The 16,801-nt window shown below is 40.7% G+C and overlaps 1 protein-coding gene across 4 annotated transcripts in view; it reads right to left on the reverse strand.

Annotated features, from left to right (window-relative positions):
• Ankrd44 (ankyrin repeat domain 44) overlaps positions 1 to 16,801 on the reverse strand; it is a 278,250-nt gene that overhangs the window by 96,662 nt on the left and 164,787 nt on the right. For all 4 annotated transcript variants that reach the window (XM_090354537.1, XM_090354536.1, XM_090354535.1 and 1 more), the window contains exons 5-9: positions 15,028 to 15,228; positions 14,534 to 14,621; positions 12,477 to 12,619; positions 10,053 to 10,265; positions 2,486 to 2,564 (exon numbers count right to left, since the gene is read on the reverse strand). In XM_090354537.1, the coding sequence (XP_090210663.1) occupies positions 2,486 to 2,564; positions 10,053 to 10,265; positions 12,477 to 12,619; positions 14,534 to 14,621; positions 15,028 to 15,228 (724 nt within the window). The remainder of the gene's footprint in view (positions 1 to 2,485; positions 2,565 to 10,052; positions 10,266 to 12,476; positions 12,620 to 14,533; positions 14,622 to 15,027; positions 15,229 to 16,801) is intronic.

The following is a 16,801-nucleotide window of genomic DNA, read 5'->3' on the forward strand; positions in this document are numbered from 1 at the left end:
CAGGTTCGATTCCACAGTATCACATACACAGAGAAAAGTCACAAGTGGTACTGTGGCTCCAGTGGTAGAGCTCTAGCCTTGAAAAAGCCCAAAGACAATGCTCAGGCCCTAAATTCAAGCCCCAGGACTAGCAAAAACAAACAAACAAACAAATACCAATTACCATCATTGGTCTCCCAGAGAAACTGTGTATCAGTGTACTAGTGATATTAAAACTATCTGTGCTTTAGTCTCTGTTTCTCAAGCTATTAGTCATGTATGCTGACATCCATGATGAACTTGCTGTCTTACTTTTCTCATTTTTGAAACGGGACTAATAATAATAATAATAATAATAATAATAATAATAAAACTCCTTTCTCACAGGGAAGTTGAAAGATTTATATGGAACAGTCAGCTGAAAGCCTGCACAGAGGGAACACTCAGGCAATGTTAGCTTTAACATTATACATACTAGTCTATGTGTTGTAGCTGCTACATCATCATCTGTGCAGGTCTGGGGATTCTTCTACCCAACATATAAGCAAGATTCCCAACCAGCCAAAAATGAGATAAATCTAAGCACCAAAGATCCTTTGAACCCACAGAATATGAAAAGGGACCTATTCCAGGTCTTGCCCCAACCCTCAAGTCCAGCAAGATGGTCCAACTCTTACAGCCCACCTAGGGAAGTCAAAGCATCCTGAAACCTCCCAGGACCTCTGGAAGCCTACAAGCATGACAGAGTGGAGCTGGAACCTGGCCTCGATTCAAGGTAAATGGTTTGATATATGGGGATAGGACAGTGGGGAGGTAATGTTTATAAGGTAAGGAATTATCCCTCCTGCTTGAGATTTCTTTAATAAGGAGCAATAGTTTTAATGTCCATTTATTAGTTAACTATGGTCCACTGATTACACTCACATTAAATTTCTTTCAAGTTTTGTTTGCTTTTGAAGAGACAGATAATGTTTCTGAAAAAACAGCTGAGAAGTGTAATGGAAAAAGAAAGGTAAAGGGGAATCAAAAGAGAAAGCATCTCCATTTGCTAAGTATATACAATACTTAGCAAAATAAACCAAAGTGATCATCTCAGTAAAATGAATGTCAAAGACATGACCATATTTCAAATTAAAAATAATATATTGGGCAGTTCATTTCCATTTTGCTTTGCTTGGCTCACTGGAATGCTTTCTTTTCTCCTACCAGTTCACTGAAATACCTATAAATTTCCTCCACTTTTCCATAGATATTTTGCTTCCTAAGCATAATTTCAGCATTAGGTCTCTCACCAAGATATCAAATGACTTTTCAGTTTTATGTCTTGAGTTCTTAAGAAATAGCTCAGTGCTGCTAACAACTCAAATGTATGTGTCCCAAAATTATTATAGATGAGGGGGAAAAGTTACAGACACAGAATAGTAACTAGCATTAGAAATGAGGGTTAACGAAAACCAGTTTGGGAGCAGCAAGATTGACTCTTAATGTTAGCTGAAGATCTGAACTAGACATGGTACTGTTATTGTTATTGTTGTTAAATAATCTGTTAAAGTTATTTTCTATTCGAGATACACTATACCCATAAATTAATGTGTTGAATCAAAACCCCTTTGTACAACTACTTTAAGATAATAATAAAAAGTCAAGTTAAAAGTTAAAAAAGAAATAGTTACAAAGATACTAGGTTGTGAGGTCAAGGTCAACCCAGTCACTGTTTCTGGCTACAATCCACCGTCAGAGACAGCCCACGACAGTCCAAGCAAACCTTGTTGTGAGCCTGGAAAATTACTGTGTTATGTGACTGTCCAGCCTCTGTCAAGCCTGTGATTTTATAATTCTTTCTATCATACACTTACCTGTCTTTCCTCTGAGTCATCTCCTTTTTCCTACCTGTGGCCAAGTACTTTACTGAACTTAGGTAACTGGTGAATTCTAGAATCTAAGACTAATCTAGATTGCCTGCTAGGTGATATATGCTTATCTTTCTTAGGTTTTGGAACTAAAAGTATAAGATAGTAAGTTGGTATCTAGTTTCAGAACTCCCATGTTTTTGCGTGGCTTGGAACAAGCTGTGAAACAGTGACTTTCTACTCGGCCTTCCCTATTGAGGAGCATGTTGGGATATGTCTGGTAACGAGCTTCTACTCAAAGGTGTCAAAGGACCAGGTTGATCCATGCTTATCCAAAAACTAACCAGAGGGGCCGGGAGTTTGGCCTAGTGGTAGAGTGCTTGCCTAGCATGCACGAAGATCCGGGTTCGATTCCTCGGTACCACATACATAGAAAAAAAAAAAGCCAGAAATGGTCCTGAGGCTCAAGTGGTAGCGCCCTAACCTGGAGAAAGTCCAAGGACAGTGCTCAGGCTCTGAGCTCAAGCCCACGACTGGCAAAAAAAAAAAAAAAAAAAAAAAAAAACTTAACCAGAGAGCATCAACATTCACACGCAGATGACTGGAGATGACCTTAGTCAGACCAAGAATAACCACACCATGGAAGCATTTCTTACCATTCTGAATGAGAGTTTGTGATCGTGTGAACCTTCCATGGACAGCTGTCATGTGCAGTGGACTTTTGCCATCTTTACTCTGAAAATGAGAACAATAGAATGCTCGTGAGATGGTGACACTGATCTGTAATATCATATATGTACACACACACATACATATATATATATATTCAACAGTTACAAAGATGATTTGGGGGTAAAAAAAAGTGAAAGCATGTATAACGTCTCAACTTATGTTATTTTCGAGACGCTTAGGCAATCAAACTTTCAAAAAAAAGTCTCCTCTCTTAAGATGTACTGGCAACTTTTAAGAAGACAAGTGATGTGTAATTTACATAGTCCTATTTGGCCAGCAGTTGTCCACTAAGCTGCTATTACTCTGGCAGATCTTAAAACTGACCTGTAAACCTTACACTATTCCCTTGGCTCCGTAGAGAATATCTTTTTGGTTGTACTAAAAAATAATCTCTTCCTTCCTTTGATTTACTAGAAATCATAGGATTAAGATATGTAACTGCTCAGAAAAGTGCCATTTTGATAATCAGCTGGAAATGTGTATTCAGTAATGCATCTTTTATTATTCATGATACAAATTAAGAAACTTCTCAACATGGACTAAGCCAGAACATGGAACAGGTACAAAACCTATGTACTATCATCAGCAGAACAAACATGAAAGTTTTAGCTGGGCATCATTAGCTCACACGTATATTTCTAGCTACTTAGTAAGCTGAGATCTGAAGATCACACAAAGCTAGCCCAAGCAGGAAAGGCCATGAAACTTTAATCTCCAATTAACCAGTTAAAAAAAAAATCAGAAGTGGAGCGGTGGTAGAGCACTTGAATGGAAAAGCTAAGGGTAAGTTCCCAAGCACTGGGGGTCAAGCCCAGAACTGGAGTAAAAGAAGAAATAGAAGAGGGAAGGAGTAAGGGAAAAAGAAAGGGAGGAAGGGAGAGAGGGAGAAAGGAGGAAAGGGAGGAAGGTGAAAAGAGAGGAGGGGGAGATAGTATTAAAGTTTGGTCCTTCTCTGGAGTAAAAGTGTGTGGTATGAGGCATTCTGGAGGTATGGGGAAGAGCAGCAGCTCACACCATGGGGTAAACAGCTGACACTTTACATGTACCACACTCCTAAGACATGGTGTCTGGTGGGTCAGGTGTGTTTGATATATTTCAGTCCCATCTGGATGGATTTACTGGGTTGAAGGACCTAACCTCACCATAAGTCAAGAAACATCCTTTTATTTTTGCCAGTCCTGGGGCTTGAACTCAGGACCTTGGGCTTTTCTCAAGGCCTAGTGCTCTACCACTTGAGCATATAGTATATATGGTATATAGTACCAAGGGAGCAAACCCAGTTCTTCATGCATGCTAGGCAAGCACTCTACCACTAGGCCAAACTCCCAGCCCAAGAAACATCTTTTTTTAAAGAACTCTTTATATGTAGTTGTAACATTGGAGTTTTCATTTTAAAAACTAGTTTATGAATACAATATATCTTGATCACCTTTTTCAGCATTCTCATTCATCCTTCCTCTACCTACCTCTTCTCTCTCTCTCTTTTTTAATGTTATAGAGTATACATTGGATTCATGACTGTATTCTTTCCCTCTTCTCTTTTTCATTCATCTACCCCTTTCCTCTGGTACTCACCCCACCTCTTCCAAGTACGACTCCCTGATGTCTTATTTTGCTGAACTTTGATTTTTACCTTTCTAAGAAATTATACTATTTGAGGGCCTGGAGTTTGGCCTAGTGGTAAAATGCTTGCCTAGCAAGCACGAGGACCAGGGTTCAGTTCCTCGGTACCACATACATAGAAAAAAGCCGGAAATGGTGCTGAGGCTCAAGTGGTAGAGCTCTAGCCTTGAGAAAGTCCAAGGATAGTGCTCAGGCCCTGAGCTCAAGCCCAGGACTGGCAAAAAAGAAATTATACTATTTGAGCTCTTCCTTGACTCTATCATATTCAGTTAATACATTTATATACACTTGCAAGAAAAGGAGACAATCAAGAAGGTTCCTTAAAGCTATCTAACTCCAGAACCCGGTCCTGATGTCAGAACTAGACACGGTTCAAATAACTGGAAGACAAGTTTTAAATAAAGATAGGTTTAAATAAAAAAGAACTATTTTTGAGTTAAAAAATGTAATGATGAATCCAAAATTGTATAAGAAAAGGCAAAAATTTCAGAGTTGATAATAACTGTCCCTAGGTGGTGCTATTTCTTTAAATTTTGCTCTAGTATTTTCTCTTAAATTTAATATGAAAGTATAATTATCATTTGATTTAATACATATAAAGCTATAAATAGTTCATTGCTTAGAAAATATACCCATAAATATTTAACTAGTCACTTTCCTGTGCTTGGAAAAGAGTGTAAGGGTTTTTCCTAGGAACGATCAACTTGGTAGCTATCTAAATTGCAGGAGACCCAAAGCAGAACTATCTGCTTTCTACAGGGCATAGTTTACAAAGCCAGTCCCATTCCAGCAAAGCCACACCCTTCTCTCTGGGAGTGTTTGACCTCTGGTAAAGGGACAGAAATGACCACAGTTAGTAAAGTGTAAAGCTCAGCAATAGGGTCAATGTAGTTCCTTCCAAAACTTTCCTGGGTTCATCTGCTGCTAAAATGAGTCTAAGCTACAAATTGCTGTTGTCTGATTTATCCAGTACAACTATGAGCACTGTACTTTCTTAAACCTTTACTTTGAATGCTTGCAAAAATAGGTTTGAAAAGCAATGATTTCTGTAATGGAGAAGATAAAGGATACGTTCTCCCTGTTTTCAAATTATAAATAAATTTCAACGAACTGTTTTTCTTTAGTGTTATTTGGAGGGGGGGTGTTTTGTTTTATAAGTATTGGAGTTTGAACTCAGGGTAGGTACTGTCCCTTAGCTTTTTCATTTAAGTCTGGTACTCTACCACTTGAGCCACAGCTCTACTTCTGGCTTTTGGTACTTACTTGGAGATATGAGTCTCAAGGACATTTCTGCCTGAGTTGACTTCAGATACTCATCCTCAGATCTCAGATTTCTGAGCAGCTAGGGTTATAAGTGCAAGCTATCAACGTCCAGCTTCAATGGATTGTTTTATAAACTATCTTTCTTATTGTATCAGAAACTAACATTACCAAATAAAAAATAAAGCCATGATCAATCTAAGCTTAAAAAGAAAAAAGGACTGTAAAATGCACTCAGAACACCTCTTCCCCTCCTCCTCTTTCCATCTATCTTCAATTGCTCCTGAAGACATCCTTCCAGCATCTTGTGGGGAGAGAGGCCAAGTGCGTGAGTACTGGCTATATTTCAAGATTCTATTTCCTTAAAACTTTGGAAAATCTAAACAAATACAAATTGTCTTGCCTCTGCAAACATTTCAAAACCCAGTGAGCAATGTGGTACAGAGAGATAACAACTTCAATTAGAAAGCTACCTCCCCAGTCACACAAAACAGCTCCTCAGAAATAGAACTGGAATCACCAGAATTAAGGAAATCAGAACATATAGACAGGGAAGATGGAGATGGAGGAAAAAAGGGAGTTTTGATTCAGAACACCTCTTACACTGATAATATATGAACTCAAGTCTCTGGTTTTAGAAGGGCGTCACTTCGATGCTATTTATAATTAATTGTCCATAGGAATATTAAACAATATTAATATCATCCAATCTAATTGGCCATTGGCCAGTGAAGGGGAAGAGGCAAGGAGGTATGGCCTTCTTGATTCAGGCAATACTCTCAGTTAATGAAACAGAGGCTGGCAAAGGCAGCCCCTTTAGCCTCAGGAATTTGCCTTCCTTTGACAGTGTCAAAGGATGTCAGTCCCACACAAAGACATTCCCCATAAGGGGAATTGCTCTCTTCAAGGCTCACAGACTCCTTCCTCTTCGCCGGACCTTGGCTGGGTTCCCATTAGATTGGGAAATCCCTGAAACTCTTTGTCTACTCTACATTTCTGTTTCTAGCTACCTTGTTCCTTTATGAAGATACCATGCTTCCTTCAGTGCCTTCTTGTCTCATTTTTCCCACCCCTTTCACTCTTCCTCCTCCTCCTGATCCTTAAAGTCTGGAGTCCTCTCCCCTTCCCCACCCACTTACTATATATGTCCTCGCTCCTTGGGTGACATCATCCCTTCCTCCCAATTTCAACTGTCACCTTTACATGAATGCAACATCATTTTTTTTTTGCATTACTAGGCACTCAGACTGTCTAAAAGCTCAAAATCTGCTTCTCAAATTCTAAATTCATCTGTTTTTACATCCTAAGCCTCTTTTCTCTCTTGACATGGTCCTTAGAGAATATTACCAATTGTTTTCATTTGCCAAGTGCTTACTCTGCAGCAGACATTGTTCCGTGTAACATTTTTTTCTAATTTTATAGAACTTTAAAAAAAAATGAGACATAGCCCAAAAATGTGAGACACACAAAGATGTGTGTCTCATTTCTTATTATTTGAATTAGGCATTCAAAATCTAAGCTAGAACTGGGGTACAGGTAGCTTAAACCCCAGCACTGATCACTTAACCTACTTTAGTTTATCACCTCTCATCACCAGATTCATCTTTAACTCCTCTATCCTATAGCTCATCCTGCCAAGGCCTATGGGTTTTCTTGTTTTTCCTGCACAGCCTTTCCCTTCAGTGAGCTCTTCTCAATTTCTCCAGTCTCATGATCTCTGACTTGGACCAGTTTTATAGATGTTCGAAATCATCACCTCTTTACATCCATATACTGGGATCTTTCTCATCTCTAATGAAAATAGCTTGTTGTGTCCTTTTAACTGGAAATAGCACATGCTTGTTGTGTTGCAAAGAGAAAATAAACAAAAAATAGAAATAACTTCATCTCTCTACAGTGATAACTGTGACTTGTATATTGATATATTGTCCAGGTATTTTCCCCTCTGTCTGTATACATACTCGACACATAACATTTTTCATATTAAAGGCTAGAATCATATTTATTGATTGCATTTTTCTGTAATCATTCTTGGTTTTATTCTTTTTATATTTTCCAGTGCTAAAAATAAAAATATATTTTGGTACTGGTATACATTTTTCAAATTATTAGTGATGCTGAATATTTTTTTTTGCCAGTCCTGGGCTTGAGCTCAGGGCCTGAGCACTGTCCTTGGACTTTCTCAAGGCTAGAGCTCTACCACTTGAGCCTCAGCACCACTTCTGGCTTTTTTCTATGTATATGATACCGAGGAATCGAACCCGGGTCTTCATGCATGCTAGGCAAGCACTTTAACCACTAGGCCAAACTCCCGGCCCCGATGCTGAATATTTTTTTTTTTTGGATTTCTATTCTCTCTATTATGATCTGCCTTTGTCTAAATTTTCTAGTAAGTTATTGGACTTTTTCTTATTGATTTGTATGAGCTCTTTATATTTGAAGCATACTAAGTTTTTCCCCTATATATTACAAAGAAATTTCCCTGAGGACATTTCCCTCTTGATTTTGTTTATGGTAAGAGTTCTCTGAATATTTTTCTTTTGTTGTCATTTACCATAAAAAGTTTTATTATTTATTTTTTTATCAGTTGAGGGACTTGAACTCTGGGCCTAGCCATTATCCCCGAGCTCTTCAGCTCAAGGCTACTGCCCTACCCCTTGAGCCACAGCATTATTTCCGGCTTCCTTATGTTTAACTGGAGATAAGAGTCTCATGGACTTTAGTGCCTTGGCTGGCTTTGAACCACAATCCTCAGATCTCAGCCTCCTGAGTAGCTAGAATTACAGGTGTAAGCCACTGCACCCTGCTCTTGAAATTTTCATGTAGTAAAAAAATTTTAATTTATGTAGTAATATATGCCTTTTTTCTTTGTCTTTTCTGCCTTTGGAGTTCTATTGCCTGATAACTGTATTTCTTTCTTTTTTGGTCAGTTGTAGAGCTTGAAACTCTGGGCCTGTACATTGTCTCTGAGCTTTTCAGCTCAAGGCTAGCACTCTACTACTTGAGCCACAGCAACACTTTTGGTTTTCTGGTGGTTAATTGGAGATAAGAGTCTCACAGCCTTTTTGTTCCCATGCTGAATTGAAATCTTCAGATCTCAGCCAACTATGTAGCTAGGATTACATGCATGAGCCACCAGTGCCCAGCTCTGATAACTATTTATAATGCTCAGGTTTGATAATATAACTCCAATGATTAGTAGCACTACTGACTGTGAAAGCCCAAATTCTTTCACTAAAGTACCTCCTCTTCCTTGGTTGTGCCACATTTCAGCTTATTTCTAGTTTATTTCTTTTTATCCATTTTGCACTCTTTATAATCACTATTATTCTAGAAAGTATGATTTAAAATGTAAAAAAGGGGGGGGGCTGAGAGTGTGACTTAGTGGTAGAGTGTTTGCCTGGTATGCATGAAACCCTGGGTTCAGTTCCTCACTACCACATAAACAGAAAAAGGCAGAAGTAGCACTGTGGCTCAAATGATAGCTAGCCTTGAGCAAAAGAAGCTCAAGGGCAGTGCCCAGGCCCTGAGTTCAAGCCCCACCTAAAAAAAAAAAAAAAACATTAAATACAGGTCATAGTGATAGTCTTAAAATTCAACCTTATATATCATCCAAATCTGAAACAGGAGCTTTGTTCTAGAGTCTCTGTGTGGTTAGAGAAATGGAATCTAAAGCTAAAGGTGAGTTCAAGATCTCCTGGCACAAGTTGACATGGATATTCAACCACAAGACATTCAGAATGAACCCGGATGACCATGATGCTGCCTGTGTGACTCTCCTTGGTCAGCCATGCCAGCAAGACAGCTACTTCCCTACCTACCTAAGGTAGCATTCATCCACAGCTTTTCCTATCCACAGCACCCGCTTCCTTCGCTTATGCCATTCTCTGTCTGAACACCTCTCCAGTTATCTCTAGGCCTCTCTCCTCAATGGATAACCTTCTCAGCTCAAAACCTACCTTTCTTTTCTGAACTCCAGACAAGAAGCCAGTCAATACTTGCTTCACCTTTGCAGCACATCATTACTTCTGGGGGGAATGGGTGGGTGAGCACATCACATTCTCTCTTGCCCCATGATTATCTGAGCGTACATTATCCCCCTTTACCACACCACACTTTCCCTGAGAGCCGAGATCATACCTTATCTTAGGGTCTTTCTCCATATCAAGAGAGGGCCCTGTGCATTAACTTTGCAAATGTGGTAGAGAAAAGAATGATCTTTAGGATGAGGTCAGTACCCATCACTGAAGCTGCTATCTGCAGCTCACTTCAGGAAGCTTTGAGGGCCATGCCAGGGTGGGGGACAGGCCTGAACTCATTAGCCCTCCGAATTCTCTGCAGTTCTGCCCAGTCAGCTCAGCATGGACCTCTGTCATTAGAATCCAGGCTGAGCCCATACATATCCTGTTTGTCTGGGAGCATTCACTAAGCTACCAAGGACACATGGCTGGAACCTCAGTGCTTTCCAGATGATACCATTACAGCTGGAGAAGCATCCGGACCCAGGACAAGACATTCATTAAAACATGACAGAATTCATACTGATTAGTTGGTTCAAACTGAGGCTGGATTTGACACTATCTGATACAGGAAGAGTAAGTATCATACCTGAATGTTAACGTCTGCTCCATTGTTTACTAACAATTCCAGACACAGAGCACCATGAGTAGAGGCCGCAGCAAAATGCAAAGGGGTGAAGCCATTGTTGTTGGGCTGGTTCACATTAGCACCATAGTCAATTAGCTCATTCACCACAGCATCCTGTCCATTGTAGCAGGCGATGTGAAGTGCTGTATTTCCATAGACATTGATTTCATCAATCTGCAAATGAGTCCAACGTAAGACAATTAAAATCACTGGTACTACTTTACTCCACTTTACACAGAGAGAGAGAGAGAGAGAGAGAGAGAGAGAGAGAGAGAGAGAGAGAGAGAGAGAGAGAGAGAGAGAGAGAGAGAGAGAGAGAGAGAGAGAGGGAGAGAGAGAGAGAAAGGGAGGAAGAGAGAGAGAGAGGGGGAGGGAGGGAGGGAGCCTAAACTAAAAGAGCCTAATGGCTTTGGTGAGAGCAAAGAAGAAATATCCATCCATCGACATAATTACGCCAAGTTTAAGCTCATCCCAGCAGAATATCCTGAAAGCTCTTATCTCTCCAATATAACAAAAAGGGACCCAGGAAGAGGAACCAGAAGGTTCATTCTAGAAGAGCTATAAGAAGGTTCATTCTCTTCTCTGTCTAGAAAAAGGATAAAGGGTAAAAGGCTGGCTCTGGTTTTTCAGAAGAGAATTAGGGAAGCAAGAAACGAGTCTCAAACTCAAGAACTGAGCACTGAAAACATAAAAGGAACAGGGTGGCTAGAGGAATGGCTGTGGATCCTGCAAATACAGTCAGCCTCACAACCCTGTGAGGCTGTGGAGTTGGACACCGCACAAGACCACATTCTAGTGGCTTTGTCCTGATGTGTTTAGTTCATGGTTTGATGTTTACTCCAATTATTTTCCACAACTGGGTGCTGGGTATCACTATCCTGGTCTCAGCATGTTCCTGTAGCTTTTCCTTCCTTCAGTGAAAGGGCATTCCACAGCTCACCACCGCTCCTGCGGTGCTAGATAAAGCAGCACAGAAAGGCCAACTCCTCTAGCTCACCATCACAGGTGTGGGCTGTGTATCTCTGACTAGCCATTCTTTCATTCATTCATTCATTCTGACTGTAAGCCACCATATGTAAAACTAGATTCTGAAGGTGGGATAGGGAACCCTAGCCAGTCTTGAAAAAAATATGACAGATTAGTGTTGCAATGAACATTGCTGTGCTATTGGATTTAGTATGCCCTTGTTTCTGGATGGTTGGGTAAATGCCAAGTAGTGGAATTGCTGGGTCATAGGGGAGTTCTATGTTTAGCCTTTTGAGGCACTGCCACACTGCTTTCCATAGTGGTTGAACGAGTGTGCACTCCCACCAACAGTGTAGTAGTGATCCCTCCTGGCCACATCCCCTCCAGCATCTGTTATTATTCGTTTTCCTGATCCTGGCCATTCTAACTGGAGTGAGGTGGAATCTTAGAGTTGTTTTGATTTGCATTTCTTTTATGACCAGAGATGTTGAGCATTTCTTCATGTGTCTATAGGCCATTTTTGTTTCTTCTTCAGAGAAGACTCTCTTTAAGTCTTTGGCCCATTGCAGCACTATTCACCATAGCAAAGATATGGAACCAACCTAGATGTCCCTCAGTTGATGAGTGGATCAACAAGTTGTGGTATTTGTACACAATGGAATTCTATGCTGCTGTCAGAAAGAATGACATCGCCCCATTTGTTAGGAAATGGAAAGACTTAGAAAAAATCATATTAAGTGAAGTAAGCCAGACTCAAAGGAACTTAGGCTCAATGGTTTCCCTCATTCGTCATAATCAGTAGAAACCTTGGGCTCTACTAGCAGAGATCTGCAATAGAGCAAAATCTTGATACATAAGGCCATATAATGTGAAGCTAATTGAAAGGACCTCCAGGATATTGAAACAAAAGCCATATAACGAATGATTGTTGTCCTTAATGTACTATGTTGTCTCTCATCTCCTTTGCTGTCCCTTGGTTATCTCATATTGTTATAGTATCTCACTTTGTTATATCTGATATATTGAATTTATTTGTATTTGGTTATTTGAAATTTGATAGGGAAGGGGGGAAAACCAAGACGGGTAGGGGTGTGGGGGGGAGGGTAATGGGTACCAGGACATGTGAAAGGGTATCAATGTAAGTGAATTAATGCACCTTCTATCTGGCAAACATCATGTAACCCTTTTACTAATTACAATAAAAAATATGACAGATTAGTACATATGATAGAGACTATCTATGTGTTTATATATTTATCTATGTGGGTATACAAAGTCTGTTTTTGATCCCCTTCATGATCAGGTAAACTCCAAAAGATAGAATGCAAGGAAATAAACGTTTCTCCAAGGGAATTAAAATGCAGAAGAATGAGGTTTCACACACCTAAAGGCCACACGGGGACATGTTAACTAGCTTACCTCTACCCCCAGATTCAGGAGATGTTTGACTATATTGATCTGTCCGTTGGAGGCTGCAGCATGCAGAGGGGTGTAACCCTTCTTATCCTTACAGGTCACTTCTGCGCCATGGTTAATGAGCAATGCTACCACATCCAGGTGGCCTTGACAAACAAAGCAGCAGAAAACACTATCAACCTTTGTAGAACATTTGGCAGTTCACTGCACCCAAAGTGCCATTACTAGTTTTTATTGTTTCTTTCTTTCTCTCTCTGTCCAAACATCCACTGGCTCCTGTCCCCAGGACACCATCAGATGTCTGACCATTTAGGCCAACTTGAATGCCTATTATTTTTATTTTTATTTTTTGGGGGGGACATGGGGCTTGAACTCCACCTGGCACTGTCCCTGAGCTCTTCAGCTCAAGGCTACCACCCTACCCCTGGGCATGGGCATTGTTCCTGAGCTCTTCAGCTCAAGGCTACTGCTCTACCCTTGAGCCAAGCCCCACTTCCCGTTTTCTAGAGGTTAATTGGAGATCAGAGTCTCAGGTCCTTTTGTGTCCAGTCTGGCTTTGAACCTTGATCCTTAGATCTCAGCCTTCTGAGCCGCTAGGATTATAGGCATGAGCCATTGCGCCCGGCTTCTATTATTATTATTATTTTTTTTTTTTGCCGGTCCTGGGCTTGAGCTCAGGGCCTGAGCACTATCCTTGGACTTTCTCAAGGCTAGAGCTCTACCACTGGAGCCTCAGCACCACTTTTGGCTTTTTTCTATGTATGTGGTACCAAGGAATCGAACCCGGGTCTTCGTGCATGCTAGGCAAGCACTTTAACCACTAGGCCAAACTCCCGGCCCCTATTATTATTTTTTTAATGCTGATATTTGTAAAGTTTTAAGTTTCCTCTACCAGCATGTAACAAGAGTCTTGATTTTTTTTTTCCAGACCTGGGCTTAAACTCAGGGCCTGGGTTTTGAGCTTTTTCAAAGCTAGCACTCTACCATTTGAGTCACAGCACCACAGCACCGCTTCACGCTTTTTCTTCATATGTGGTGCCAAGGAATTAAACCCAGGGCTTCATGCATGCTAGGCAAGCACTCTATCGCTAGGCCACATTCCTGGCCCTCTTGAATTTTTTTAAGTGCACTAATTCATTCAATTCTATCCATGACCACATAATTTAATTCATCCTGTCCTCCCCGGCCCCCCATGATCTTCTTTGGCATATCATAGAATTGTTATATGCTAGTAAACATCCATGGACATCATAATGTAGCTCCCCTAGTATTCACCAAAATATTATCCCATGATGGGCACTCACGTTGTTTACAACTTGGTACGTTTAGAATCTATCTTCCTTTCTAGTTGCAGGATATCCCCCAATTAGAAACACAATGGGAGGACTTTAGTCCTTACTTCCCATAAATCTATACTGAGAATAAACTTTGTGAGGTCTATCATTTGTCAAATGCCTTTTACCAACAAATGTGAAAAGGAAAAAACAGGGGATGTAACTTCTTCCTTCTCCTCCCCTGGCAGGGCAGAATGGAGTGGTGCCCACAGAGTGACACTGCCAGGCCCAGCTCTGGAGACTCTGCTGACTCTAATCTGCTGCCGCCAAGGAAACAGCTAGGGGGGAGGGAGAGGTTCCTCTTTTCCTCCCTTTTTGTTTCTTTCAAAAGCATTTCTTCATAAGAAGACAAATGACCCCTGTATCCTTGCTTTGGTAGCTGGTCTTGTTTTTCTAAGCACCTTATTTTGCTGCCATAACAAGTTAAAATAAGCACAGTGTATGCAACTTTCCAATCTAGACTAAAGCACACTCAGAGAGATCCTGGCTATGACTCATCCTCCTCCTCCTCCTCCTCTTTATGGGGTAAATAAATCTCTGACAAATCTGTACCCAACTATAGCATTCTATGTGTGCTAGTAAAATAGGCCGAATCTTCACTCAACTGGAACTCAAGCTTCAAGTTAGACTTGGCCTGAGAGAACAACTTAGAAGAAAATTGCTCTCTCTCCCTCTCTCCCCTCCCCCCTCATATGTTAGTGAAAGTGATCTACATGGACTCCTTACCCATATATGCTGCCCAGTGAAGGGCACGGCGGTCCTTCTTGTCAAATGCATTGATGTTTGCTCCTTTGGCCAAGAGTAAATTAACCATCTGAAAGATAATCAACAATGATATCAAGCGTTATACTCTGTAAAGGCGCTGGCTCCTCACTGCCTGCGGGTGATCTGAGCCAAATTCACATCAAGCTTAAAAATGGACCCAAGATCTGGAGTTTTAAAAACAGTAAGAAGGTGCTGTCACCGCAGACTCTGTGGCACATATCACATGAAAATACGGAAAAGGCAACCTACTTTTTCAACCCATTGCATCCATTAATTCAATGCTCATAATCGCCTAAGTGGCCATTAGGATTACATCCACATTACATCATATGTAATGATTATATCTAAATATTGTCTGTACATTTTCTAAAAGTCTTGGCGATAGGATCAGGGCCCACTTGTCCCTATGAGAGTGTGCCTGGAGCTTGCCCGTTCCCACGAATTGGAACACTCACCTCGATGTGGCCATTGAGAGCGGCATGGTGCAAGGCTGTGCGCCCACCTCGATCGGAGACATTAACACTACTCAACAAGGGAATGATGGCTTCTGCGCATTTGACAGCCTTATTGGCGGCTGCCACGTGGAGGGGGGTCTGCCAGTTCTTGTCTCTTGCATTGACATCTGCTGAGTGCTTAATCAATACTTGTACCGCCTCCTACAACAAAAGCAGAGTTTGGGGATGTGGGGGGGTGGGGGAGTCACTGACACATGATCAGAAAATACTGTGTAAGAGCGTGCTTCCCTAGAAATGAGAATGAGTCCTGCTCTCCCAGACTGGAGGGAGATGAGCAAGTTAAGACATAACAGAGCTCAAAAGTGGCTAAGACTAAGACAGACTCATTTCACTTTGCTTTATCATGCTGAGAGCTCTGACACCACTCTAAAATCAAAATATACCGTCTAAGGACAAAGGATTCTTCAACCAAATGGGAACATTCATGTGCATATATCCAGGTTTTAAAAAAAGCCCACTAAAGATCATTTAAATTTATGAACATGTCTGTCAGATATTCTTGGATCAATGTGTTAATCTTTTTTTCATATATTTTTATTGTAATTAATAGAAGGGTTACATTATATTCACCACATAGAAGGTGCATTACTTCACAGACATTGATACCTTTTCTCATGTCTTGGTCCCCATTTCCCTTCCCTCACAATGTGTTAATCTTTGTTCTCTCTGACAACATATAACAGGACATTTCTTGTGTGATCATCAAGCAGTCAAGGAATATAATGCATTTCCCTCACACCCCCTCCCAAACATCTTGTTTCCCCCACTTCCCTTCCCTTCTCTATTACAAACAAACAAATAAACATATATTCAATATACCGGGTAACAAAATCAGATACAGTAACAAAAGAGGCAACAAAAGAGGAGAGAAATAACAGAGTACCTTAAAACAGCAATCATACACCATAAGGCTCTTGTTTCCATATCCTAGAGATCCTTTCATTTAGTCTCATCTTATATGACCTTATGTACCTAGGTTTTGAGCTATTGTAATCTTCTGCCAGGAGAGTCCTAGATGTGTACTAATTATTACAAATGAGGGAAACCATTGAGCCTATGTTCGTTTGAGTCTGGCTTAATTCACTTAATATGATTTTTTCCAAGTCTTTCCATTTCCTTACAAATAGGGCAATGGTAAGCTAGGCGCAGCATGATGGCTCATATTGTAATCCTAGCTACTCAGGAAGCTGAGATCTGAGGATCAAGGTTCAAAACCAATCCAGGCAGAGAAGAACCTGAAACTCTTTATCTCCAATTAACCTCTAGCAAAAATAGTTTGAACCTGTTCAAAACACCACTGCAGAAAATTCTCCCTGGCAGCCCCAGTCTCACTTATCTATGTCAACTAGCATTGCAAAATACATTTTCCTGATAGTTCAGTAAAAGTTTCATTTCTTGTGAACAGTACAGAGAAAGAGAAGATGGGGACAGAGGAGTCTTTAAAAGAAGATAAGGAGGGGCCGGGAGTTTGGCCTAGTGGTAGAGTGCTTGCCTAGCATGCACAAAGACCCAAGTTCGATTCCTCGGTACCACATACATAGAAAAAAGCCGTAAGTGGTGCTGAGGCTCAAGTGGTAGAGCACTAGTCTTGAGAAAGTCCAAGGACAGTGCTCAGGCCCTGAGCTCAAGCCCAGGACTGGCACAAAAAAAAAAAAAAAGAAGAAGAAGAAGAAGAAGAAGAAGATAAGGAGACAATGCTGCTTGGTCTCAAATT

Source organism: Megascapheus bottae, chromosome 21 (genome assembly GCF_031878675.1).
Source record: "Megascapheus bottae isolate mThoBot1 chromosome 21, mThoBot2.hap1, whole genome shotgun sequence".
Taxonomy (NCBI): Eukaryota; Metazoa; Chordata; class Mammalia; order Rodentia; family Geomyidae; genus Megascapheus; species Megascapheus bottae.